The sequence below is a fragment of the Peromyscus maniculatus genome, chromosome 2 (assembly GCF_049852395.1).
Source record: "Peromyscus maniculatus bairdii isolate BWxNUB_F1_BW_parent chromosome 2, HU_Pman_BW_mat_3.1, whole genome shotgun sequence".
NCBI lineage: Eukaryota > Metazoa > Chordata > Mammalia > Rodentia > Cricetidae > Peromyscus > Peromyscus maniculatus.
Window position 1 is genome coordinate 102,200,761 of NC_134853.1, and position 12,501 is coordinate 102,213,261.

General features: G+C 39.5%; 1 protein-coding gene across 25 annotated transcripts in view; it reads right to left on the bottom strand.

The window, feature by feature from the left end:
- Positions 1 to 5,217: 5,217 nt before the first annotated feature.
- Positions 5,218 to 12,501, bottom strand: part of Mpdz (multiple PDZ domain crumbs cell polarity complex component) — a 158,926-nt gene continuing 151,642 nt past the window's right edge. For 15 of the 25 annotated variants that reach the window (XM_076564414.1, XM_076564425.1, XM_076564419.1 and 12 more), the window contains 6 exons: positions 12,285 to 12,328; positions 11,426 to 11,548; positions 10,164 to 10,268; positions 9,481 to 9,593; positions 8,371 to 8,494; positions 5,221 to 6,509 (listed from right to left, as the gene is read on the bottom strand). In XM_076564414.1, the coding sequence (XP_076420529.1) occupies positions 6,363 to 6,509; positions 8,371 to 8,494; positions 9,481 to 9,593; positions 10,164 to 10,268; positions 11,426 to 11,548; positions 12,285 to 12,328 (656 nt within the window). In that variant the 3' untranslated portion in view covers positions 5,221 to 6,362. Of the gene's footprint in view, positions 6,510 to 8,370; positions 8,495 to 9,480; positions 9,594 to 10,163; positions 10,269 to 11,425; positions 11,549 to 12,284; positions 12,329 to 12,501 lie in introns of all 25 variants that reach the window. The other 10 variants (XM_076564433.1, XM_076564431.1, XM_076564428.1 and 7 more) reach the window with 1 other exon arrangement.

The window sequence follows — 12,501 nt, forward strand, 5'->3', positions numbered from 1 at the left end:
AGAATAAAGAAAGAATATTAAGAGCAGCCAAGGAAAAAGGCCAAGTGACCTATAAAGGTAAACCCATCAGAATAACACCCGATTTCTCAATGGAGACTTTGAAAGCCAGAAGGACCTGGACAGATGTAATCCAGACACTAAGAGACCATGGATGTCAGCCCAGACTAATATACCCAGCAAAACTTTCAATCATCATAGACGGAAGGAACAAGACATTCGAAGACAAAACCAGATTTAAACAATACCTATCCACAAACCCAGCCCTACAGAAAGCACTAGAAGGAAAATTCCAACCGAGGGAAGTCAGATACACACTTGAAAACACAGGCAATAGATAAAGCCACAACAGTAAACCCCAAAGAAGAGAAGTACACACACACTACCACCAAAAATAACAGAGATGAAGAATCACTGGTCATTAATATCCCTTAATATCAACGGACTTAATTCACCTATAAAAAGACATAGACTTACAGAATGGATACGAAAGCAGGACCCATCCTTCTGCTGCATACAAGAAACACATCTCAAATTCAAAGATAGACACTACCTAAGAATAAAAGGCTGGGAAAAGACTTTTCAATCAAATGGTCTTAAGAAACAAGCAGGGGTAGCCATCCTGATATCCAACAAAATAGACTTCAAACTAAAATCAATCAAAAGAGATCAAGAAGGACATTACATCCTCGTCACAGGAAAGATCGACCAAGATGAAGTTTCAATTCTGAACATATATGCCCCAAACATAAGAGCACCCACATATGTAAAAGAAACATTACTAAAGCTTAAACCACATATAAAACCCCACACATTAATAGTGGGAGATCTCAACACCCCACTTTCACCACTGGACAGATCTCCCAAATCGAAACTTAACAGAGAAATAAAGGACTTAACTGATGTCATGACCCAATTGGACCTAATAGATATCTACAGAACATTCCATCCTAACAAGAAAGAATATACTTTCTTCTCAGCACCCCATGGAACTTTCTCTAAAATCGACCACATACTTGGCCACAAAGCAAATCTCAACAGATACAAAACAATCAGAATAACCTCCTGTGTTCTATCAGATCACCATGGTTTAAAGCTAGATTTCAACAACAACAAAAACTACAGAAAACCTACAACCTCATGGAAACTGAATAATGCTCAACTGAATCACCAATGGGTTAAGGAAGAAATAAAGAAAGAAATTAAAGACTTCCTAGAGATCAATGAAAATGAAGACACCACATACCCAAACTTATGGGACACTATGAAAGCAGTGCTAAGAGGGAAATTCATAGCACTAAATGCCCACATAAAGAAGTTGGAGAAATCGCACACTAGTGAATTAACAGCACATCTGAAAGCTCTAGAACAAGAAGAAGCAAAGTCTCCCAGGAAGAATAGACGCCAGGAAATTATCAAAGTGAGAGGTGAAATTAATAAATTAGAAACTAAGAGAATAATACAAAAAATTAATGAAACAAAGAGTTGGTTCTTTGAGAAAATCAACAAGATAGACAAGCCCTTATCCAAACTAACCAAAAGACAGAGAGAGAGAATCCAAATCAACAAAATCAGAAATGAAAAGGGGGACATAACAACAGACATTGAGGAAATCCAGAGAATTATAAGGTCATATTTCAAAAACCTCTACTCCACAAAACTGGAAAACCTAAAAGAAATGGACATTTTTCTGGATAGATACCACATACCTAAGTTTAATCAAGACCAGATAAACTATTTAAATAGTCCAATAACCCCTAAGGAAATAGAAACAGTCATTAAAGGTCTCCCAACCAAAAAAAGCCCAGGACCAGATGGTTTCAGCGCAGAATTCTACCAGATCTTCAAAGAAGAGTTAATACCAATACTCTCTAAATTGTTCCACATAATAGAAACAGAAGGAACATTACCAAACTCCTTCTATGAGGCTACAATTACCCTGATTCCTAAACCAAACAAGGATGCAACAAAGAAAGAGTACTACAGACCGATCTCCCTCATGAACATTGATGCAAAAATACTCAATAAAATACTGGCAAACAGACTCCAAGAACACATCAGAACGATTATCCACCATGATCAAGTAGGCTTCATCCCAGGGATGCAAGGGTGGTTCAACATACGAAAGTCCATTAATGTAATACACCATATAAACAAACTCAAAGAAAAAAACCACATGATCATCTCACTAGATGCAGAAAAGGCATTTGACAAAATCCAACACCCCTTCATGATAAAAGTCTTGGAGCGATCAGGAATACAGGGAACATACCTAAACATAATAAAGGCAATATATAGCAAACCAACAGCCAACATCAAATTAAATGGAGAGAAACTCAAAGCAATTCCACTAAAATCAGGAACGAGACAAGGCTGTCCACTCTCCCCATACTTATTCAATATAGTACTTGAAGTTCTAGCCAGAGCAATAAGACAACATAAGGAGATTAAGGGGATTCAAATTGGAAAGGAAGAAGTCAAGCTTTCCCTATTTGCAGACGACATGATAGTATACTTGAGTGACCCCAAAGATTCCACCCAGGAATTGATAAAGCTTATAAACACCTTCAGCAACATAGCAGGATACAAAATCAACTCAAAAAAATCAGTAGCCTTCCTATATACAATGGACAAAGAAGCTGAGAAGGCAATTAGAGATACATCACCCTTCACAATAGCCAAAAATGACATAAAATACCTTGGGGTAACACTAACCAAGCAAGTGAAGGACCTATATGACAAGAACTTTAAGTCCCTGAAAAAAGAAATTGAAGAAGATCTCAGAAAATGGAAAGATCTTCCATGCTCATGGATAGGCAGGGTTAACATAGTAAAAATGGCAATCTTACCAAAAGCAATTTACAGATTCAATGCAATCCCCATCAAAATACCAACACAATTCTTCACAGATCTGGAAAGAACAATACTCAACTTCATATGGAAAAACAAAAAACCCAGGATAGCTAAAAGAAACCTGTACAATAAAACAACTTCTGGAGGCATCACAATCCCCGACTTCAAGCTCTACTATAGAGCTACAGTAATAAAAACAGCCTGGTATTGGCATAAAAACCGACATGTGGACCAATGGAATCGAATTGAAGACCCTGACATTAACCCACACACCTATGGACATATAATTTTTGACAAAGAAGCCAAAAGTGTACAATGGAAAAAAGAAAGCATCTTCAACAAATGGTGCTGGCATAACTGGATATCAGCGTGTAGAAGGCTGCAAATAGATCCATATCTGTCTCCGTGCACAAAACTTAAGTCCAAGTGGATCAAAGACCTCAACATAAATCCAGCTACTCTGAACCTGCTAGAAGAAAAAGTAGGAAATAGTCTTGAACGCCTTGGCATAGGAGATCACTTCCTAAATATAACACCAGTAGCGCAGACACTGAGACAAACAATCAATCAATGGGACCTCTTGAAACTGAGAAGCTTTTGTAGAGCAAAGGATACGGTCAACAAGGCAAAGCGACAGCCTACAGAATGGGAAAAGATCTTCACCAACCCCACATCTGACAGAGGACTGATATCCAGAATATATAAGGAACTCAAGAAATTAGACATCAAAAGGACCAACAGTCCAATTGAGAAATGGGCTTTAGAACTAAACAGAGAATTCTCAACGAGGAATCCCAAATGGCTGAAAGACATTTAAGGAATTGCTCAACTTCCCTAATCATCAGGGAAATGCAAATCAAGACAACTCTGAGATACCACCTTACGCCTGTCAGAGTGGCTAAGATCAAAAACACTGAAGACACTTTATGCTGGAGAGGATGTGGAACTAGGGGAACTCTCCTCCACTGCTGGTGGGAATGCAAGCTTGTACAACCACTTTGGAAATCAATATGGCGCTTTCTTAGAAAATTGGGAATCAATCTCCCCCAAGATCCAGCTATACCACTCCTGGGCATATACCCAAGAAATGCTCAATCATACCACAAGAGCACTTGCTCAGCTATGTTCATATCAGCATTGTTTGTAATAGCCAAAACCTGGAAACAACCTAGATGCCCTTCAACTGAAGAATGGATAAATAAATTGTGGCACATATACACAATGGAATACTACTCAGCAGAGAAAAACAACGACATCACACGGTTTGCAGGCAAATGGATGGATCTAGAAAAAATCATCCTGAGTGAGGTAACCCAGACTCAGAAAGACAAATATGGTATGTACTCACTCATAGGAAGATGCTAGATGTGGAACAAGGATGACTAGACTGCTACTCACATCACCAGTGAGGCTACCTGGAAAACGGGACCCCAAAAAAGACACGGAGAAATGGACAAGATCTACATGAATAGCCTGGTCATGAGTGGGAACAATGAAGGGCGACAGTCGAGGGAAAGAGTGGGAGATCCTAGCTGGATCAAGAAAAGAGAGGGAGAACAAGGAATAGGAGACCATGGTAAATGAAGACCACATGGGAAGGTGAGAAGGGGAGGAAGCAGAGAGCTAGGGAGGCCCACGGAGATCCACAAAGATACCCCCTCAAAAGACTGCTGGCAATGGTCGCGAGACGGCAGGAACTGACCTACTCTGGTGATGGAATGGCCAGACACCCAAATAGTGATGCCATAAACCCCATCCAAGGACTGAGGAATCTGAAGGCAGACATCCACGGCTGGGCCCCTGGTGGAGCACTGGGAGTCTAATTAGTGAGTATGAAGAGCATTTATATGAGCGAGAATTGTTGAAGCCAAGGTTGGATAAAGCACCGGGACAAATAACCAAATGAATGGAAGCACAGGATCTATGAACCAAAGGCTGAGGGGCCCCCAACTGGATCAGGCCACCTGAACGGGTGAGACAGTCAATTGGCTTGATCTGTTTGGGAGGCAGCTGTGCATTGGTGCCAGGTCCTGGGCTCGTTGCATGAGTTGGCTGTTTGAATCCTGGGACTTATGCAGGGACACTTGGCTCGGTCTGGGAGGGGGGAATGGACCTGCCTGGACTGAGTCTACCAGGTCAACCCCGGTCCTCGGGGGAGACCTTGATCTGGAGGAGGTGGGAATGGGGGGTGGGCTGGGGGGAGGGGTGGGCGAGAGGGGGAGAACAGGGGATTCTGTGGCTATTATGTTGAACTGAATGGTGTTGTAAAATAATAATAATAATAATAAAAAAACCAAAAAAAAAAAAAAAAAAAAAAAGAAAGCTTTTTTTCCCAACACAAAGAACAAGGAAAGCATCTGCTTTTTTGTTGTGCACCACAGAAACTTATTTATTCACTTTACATTTACACAAGAATGCTATAATAAAATATCTGTACACTACTTCTGCTACAAATATAGATAATATTTAAAGTGACTTTATATATTCTAATGTAGGAGTTTCACGCTCTAAAATGGGACTGAACACATGATAATTCCTCACCAGTTGTCTCAGTAAACAGCTCCATCTGTTCCCCTTAGTCTTAAACTATTGTATTATAAGATGTTAATACACGGCAGTGAAGTGAAGTGATGTTAACCCCCTTAATTTTTCTGTAAATTTATTAATGGCATACAATCAAAATAATTACTAACACACTGCCTTTCTCTTTGTCATTAAGATTAATACTAATGGAAAAACAACAAGCATGCCACACTAACATATTTTCAATCTGTTAAGTCAGCGCTAGAAGGTTCTGGCTCCTTCCTGTGTCTTCCATGGCTAGATGGTTGTTTTCCAGAAGAACTGCTGCCAACACAGGGTAGCATCATTATTGTACTTATAATGACATGAAATTATAGCAGGTCAAAAATTGAAAATGAATACCAAGATACACATTAGACACGATTTCTTTTTAAAGCTTAGTAAATAATGTTAGCAGAAAAAAAATATATTTTAGAGATAAGATGATCCAATATGTTACAGTGTTCACAATTTTAAAATAGTAGACTAGTCAAGATTATTGTGAACATTTTTTTGAGGGGGCAAGTCTGCCAGATTGGGGCACTTTTCTAAAACTCAAGATTGTCTTCTTTTTTTGGTGGGGGGGAAATTTTACCTTTTTATCCTAATTTTCTGAAGCTATTTCTCTTGGCTACCTTTGAGTTATTTTGTTTCCATATTACCAAGATGAGCATATAATAATTTTGTCCACATGACTATAAATTGTTAGATATCTTTAAAATAAAAATGAGGTTTACCTATGCAAATATTCCTTCTCTATGAGGTTAGGAGCATGAAATGCAAGGGGAAAGAAAAAGTGTGCTCAGTTGTCAGTAACAAATCCCTAAATGTTTCTCTCCCCCTGTAGTTTCCCCCATTGAACACAGCATAGAGTCCACGGGACAGTTGCACTCTGTCACAGTAGGAGGTAATAGGCAAGTGGCTGGGCTGGTTCAGCTCTGGAAGCCAGTTCAGGAGAGAACCATGAGGGTGACAGTGCCTTTTGTCCGCTTAAGGATGGCAACAGCTTCTTCATGGGTTACTTCTTCTAGGCTCTGCCCGTTGACAGCAATGATCTGATCGCCCCTTTTCAGACGCCCGTCTTCCGCGGCTGCTCCCTGCAATTACAAAGTAGGCTTGTTTACTTGTGAAGGAATTCAGCCTCACACAAAGAAGAGCTGAACGAGAATGCAAATTGCTCTGCATGTACACACACATTGCTCCCGGCGCCCCATCCCATTAGACATGATGAACATACACAAAAGAGGCCTTTCTCCAAGATGGTTTTAACACTGAGATTCCAATCTGGGAGTGAAGCTAGCCGTCAACAGAGTAGCTGGATGTTTTTTTGGCTGTTTAGCACAGCAGTTGGTAGCAACTAAAATTAATAAAGAATATTTGGGCATTTGCCTAGCAGGAACGCTTTTATAGAAACAAGGAATTTCTATCCATAAAGAAAACCTACAGAGAGACAAGAGATCAGTGAGCAACAAAGGCAGCTTCATCAAACAAAGCTATAGACTCCAGATCCATACACTTCCAAGAACAGAAAGCTCACACGGAGGCTGACCAGAGCAGGGTAAGGCAAAGTTATTATTTAAAGGCCATTCCAGAGCTGGGGAGACACTGCTTGTGCAGTACTTATCCAGGATGGATGAGGCCAGACACAGGCCTCCCAACCACTGCTTTTTGCAATTTTTTTTTCTAAGCTTTGGAAAGAAAAACTGCTCAAGCTGTCTAGGTTCTTACTGTAAGGGTAGAGAGATTCTTCCTATTTCTATAGGCCCTAAACAATTATGATTAAACACAGACATCCTATTTAAAAAAGAACTCCATCTTAAAGCAGGCACATAGAAGATAATTATGCAATTAAATATGAGATTAAAAATATGGAAAAGTTAATGAGGAGTGTATAATGATGAAATTCTTAAAATATGTTCTAACTAGCATGCCTTAAATAAATCGTTCCTAGGCCGAGGAAAAGGACTGCATGGTGCTTCTATTCATTGGCAAATGCTGTCTATATTTTTGGATATACCAATAACTTTTTAAAAAAAATCTCACAAATTAAGCCTACAGCTAGCTTGTCACAAGAACAACACTTTAAATTGGTTGAAAATAGTAGTATTTTTCTAAAATAATAGAACGAAACTTCCATAAAATAGAGGACCATAGCACTTCAAAGAGCCCGGATGAAGTCTTTGAAGGCCTGACATTCATTTTGTTCTTTTACACTGTAAAATGTGGGATTCCTGGTTTTCTTCTGCAGGGAACATTGTTCAATTTTATAGTCTTTGAAAATAGGTCTTAACAACACAGTATCAACCACTGTATGTGTTTCCATTATTTTAACGACTTCATCAAAATTATAGTCTCTTTATTCTTATTGTAAACATTCTTGAGCTAGTTTAGTAGATGACTACAGCTCTCTACAGAGCTTTCTTTTCCAAAGCAATTGAATGCCTTGATTGCTATCCTGCTTCATCGTAGATGACAGGGTTGCTCACTACTCCTCGAATTTAAAACATGCTTTTCTTTTCAATTAAACTTATAAACACCCTAGTTATAACATGAGATGCATTTTGTGTATTTTTCTGTACCTATGCTGTATTTTGCAACTACAAAAGAACACAGAGGAAAACATGTCAGTCCTTGACAATAGATATATATGAAAGTCCATTTTCAAAAGATCATCATGTACAACTTCCTTTCAAATGAAAAGTTCAGGCTTAATTATTTTGTGTATATTGCTGAATTTCCACAGAGTTTCAATTTGAGCTTATTTTTCTCTAAACATAACTAAGCCTCAAATTGGACAAAAATATTTAATGACCTGTTCCTGCAGGGAATTTAGAAAGAAAATATCATCGTTAACCATTTGGCATCACCTCAGGCCATAAACTAATAAGCCAGCTGCTGACCAGTGTTAATTAATTAATGTCTAGCAGGGAACAGAATGGTTAAAACTTGAAAGCTTACCTTTGCAAACACTGTTTTAACATAAATTGGTAAGTCTCCGTGAGGGCTGCCATATCCTCCTACAATGCTGAAGCCTAAGCCATCTGGTCCTCGGTCTAGTGTTATAGTCTTACACTGTGGAGGTCTACAGAAAAATGAAGGAGAAAAGAGATTTGTGACTACACACACACACACACACACACACACACACACACACACACACACACACACACAATATCATTACTCTCTGTGCTTTGTGCATTATCTGATTCAAACTACAATTAGCATGTTTTTTTCTGCATGTTATCGATAAGGAAGATGTCATTTATTGCATGATCTCACAACACAGAAATTCTCATTCTTTTTTCAGTTTATTGGGCCAGAAGAGGGTGAAAGTTTAGAAGGCTATAATGGAGAGTTATAAACACTGGTCTCAACTCCAGAGGGGAAAATCAATTGTGAGCCATGTAGGAGCAGCAGCAAATAATTTAAAAATTCAAATGTGCCACTCTTTAATCTGCCTCTTTTTCTAGTACTTTTATATTTAGTGTTGTTTTCCAATATATTCAATGTTTTCAATCAAAAGTTGAATCAAGAAGAGTAAGACATCCTCTCAAAAAAAAAAAAAATCAAAACTGAAAACTGGGAAAGTGTGTTAGGATGAACAGTTGTCTGTAATCTACCCATCTCTGACTAGATAACTGTCTCTAACCAAGTAACTGTAACTTATTCATTTCAGACCAGGTAGCTGTCTGTAATCTAACCATCTCTGATTAGATAACTGTCTCTGACCAGTTATCTGTCTGTAGTCTACCCATTTCTGACTAGGTAACTGTCTGTAATCTACCTACCTCTCTGACTAGATAACTGTCTCTAACCAGGTAACTGTCTGTAATCTACCCATCTCTGACTAGGTAACTGTCTGTTACTTATTCATTTCAGACCAGGCAGCTGTCTGGAATGACATCTCTAACTGGATGACAATTAAAAGCATCGGTACTTTCTAATTCATACTTCTCCCATTATTCTATCTCTGTGTGAGTGCCAGAACATAGGACAGAGATTACAGTTGTCTGGAGCATTTGATTTGAAAGCAACAAATGGTATACCACCAATAATGTATGTACTTACCCTAAATCATCCGGAAATATACTGCTTGATGTTAGCCCTGTGAAAGCAATACACGGATTGGCAAGCTCTTGCTGATGACCTGTGACCACGCTCACATCTCCCCCAGCAACCACCTGTGTGGGGGCAAAGTGAAAAGAGAAGAACATATGTTCGTGTAGCTTAAGAGACCCCAAAAGACTTTTCTCCAAGAAATAAACTTGGCTTAAAATGAGTATTTTACTGCTTACTTAATCAAAGAAATGATTAAAATATTATTAAAAAGAAAGGAATTTCACAATGCCCAGACACCTCTTAACTGTCCAGATAGTAAAAACATCCTAAATTAAATTCTACAATTTTCTTTGATGTTTATAAATCATGACCTCATGTGCAATTATTTTTCAAAGGTCTTTAGAAGACATGCCACTCAGAGAGCACACAAAATTCTAACAATTAATCATTAGTTGCTAAGGCCCTGTACTTTTCCCTTTAGATATAAAATGTGAAATAATGAAGGCATCAGGATGAAATGTTACAGAACATGTTTCATAATGCTTCCTTGGAGCTCTCATCTGAATCACTGACGTTCAAGGGATATATTAAATAAAAGAGTAGCAGGAGACTGAGTCATTTTTATTTAGCACCGGAGCTCCTGTGTCCCCAGGCCACCTGTATTCTGAACTGTGCTGGAATAAAAGCCGTACCTGCATTTCAATGGAGCCAGAGGCGTTTTTCATCAAGTTAACTGCTTGTGTATGAGTCATCCCTTCAGTGGATGTGCCACAGATGGTAACAATCCTATCCCCAACCTGCAAGACAAATAAATAGCCACCATGCAGAGCAGGGCTAACAGGCCAGCACAGTCCTTCTTCTCTGCCACTCAGCATGCCTAAGTTGCCACCCACCACCAAAATATAACCCAGGAGACCACTAACTCAAGTCTAAGAAGGAACTACAGAAAGAGACTCGGTGCAGATGAAGTTGATAGTCCTAGGGGAGGGAGAGTGATGAGAAGAAAGTCACTCTTCCCTGGCCCTCCTTTCTCCTGAGCAAGATAGTACTTCTTATTAAAACCATAAAGTATCAGTGTCATTTAGAAGCCAGATCTTCTCTGGACATAATCACCATGAGTGTTAGATGAAATCGTAAGTCAGAGGTTGGCAAACTGAGGGCAGCAGAGCTAACCTGGCACACTGCCCGCTTCAGTTAATAAAATCTGCTTGGAAGACAGCATGCTTGCTTGGCTATTTCACAGGGCAGAGCTGAGCAGCTGCAAGCGAGTCCTATGCCCCAGTTTAAAGTGTTCATTTGCTGTCCTTTAGGACGTTCATGGACTCTATGGCACTATGGGATAATCAGTTTCTCAGCATCCATCATAAGTTTAGAAGTGCTAACCACTCACTCCAAAACTTGAGGCTATTTAACTAAGATATGACTCCTTTGGAGACTTTGCTTGCAGCTTGGGCCTAAGAGATTTTCCTTCGGAGACCCAGCTGCAGAAGTCTTGTCTGCTGGGCCAGCAGGTGTTCCAACACTGCTCCACACTCGGGCCGTCCCTCAACCTTGAAGCAAATCTGTATGTTCTGTAGTATTTTGAATCATATTTGCATTAAACTTCAGTAAAATTTTTAATAAGATGAAATAAATAATATTTTTCAATTTGGTATGTCAAATCAGCACTTAAACCAGCAGGACATCGAATGGGAGTTTCCGTCCGTACTTGTGCTCTGCACATACTCTGTTACCTTTTCAGCGTGTTCCACAGTTGTAACTGCCTTACAGTCTTGCACCTGATGACATCATGGTCCCATCTGTTATTCTTTATCTTTAATTTACAGTAAGTGCAGCCTAAGCTTTACTAACTATCTAAAAGCGGGTTTAATCCCTGGCCGTAGGCGGCTGGACTGAGCAGCTGGAAACACCTGATAGATTTGCTAAGGCCATCGTGGTTAGCAGGAAAACTCACTCTGAGTTTCTGGGTTTGAGCCGCAACACCATTTGGATGCATCATTGCAATAAATATAGGGACATCGCCAAGTGGGCTGCCCACTCCTCCAGCAATGCTGATTCCCAGTGAGTCAGCAGGCCCCTGCCATGGAACAGAGAGATTCTGGTCAAAGTCGTATTTTAAACTGACCTTTTGTTTGTTCTTTGACACACAATATTCTATTGTCAGTTAGGATCTTCTAGGTATAAGGACGGAATATACTTCATTTGACCCAAGAGGTTTAGGAGAGTAAGCATCTGTTTGGGGAAAAAAAGCAATCCACACATACTAAATCTTGTTGAGACTGATAAAGTCAGGAGAACTCCGGAAGCAAGAAGACTACAGAACCAGATAGTTCCTGACTTTGAACATGGGTCTAACACTTTCTAGTGCCAGGCCTGGAACACATGCACTGTCCCCAACAAAACTCTGGGTCTTACAGAGGCCATCAGTGAACATGAAGCATATTATGATGGCATGCAATGTTGAGAAGGCTGTGAAATAAGTCTCAGCAAATCATGCCTTATGTTCTCTCTTACACATGCCTATTATTAGGTCATATATATGAAATAAAGGTTTATTCATCAGCACAAGAGAGGCAAGGAATTATTTTGTGTAGGGACACTTTTGACAGTACAGAAAATGTAAATAAAGACTTTTCATTATGTCTAAGGAATTTTTTTTAACCTTTTTAGAGATTTATTGGGAGAGAGGGGGAAGAAAGAGAATGGGAGAGGGAGAGAGGGAGAGAGAGGACAGATAGAAGGAAGGAGCCTGTCTAAGGAATCTGACAATGATTGAATTGCACTATTTCCACAGCTTACAGAAAGCAAATTACCTTTTTTATTTCGACTGTTCTTAATCCCTGAATTTCAGATGCTACTGTAAAGGCAGAAGCAGATAAAATGTCTGTTAAATCATTTTTAGGCTTATGACCGTTTTAGCCAATGCAAGGGGCTGGAGGGCACTGCACGGGCTCTCTCTTTTTCATAAGGGTGCACTTGGTGATCAGCAGAACATATGATTAAATCCACTTCTCACGGAACTCTACTTCC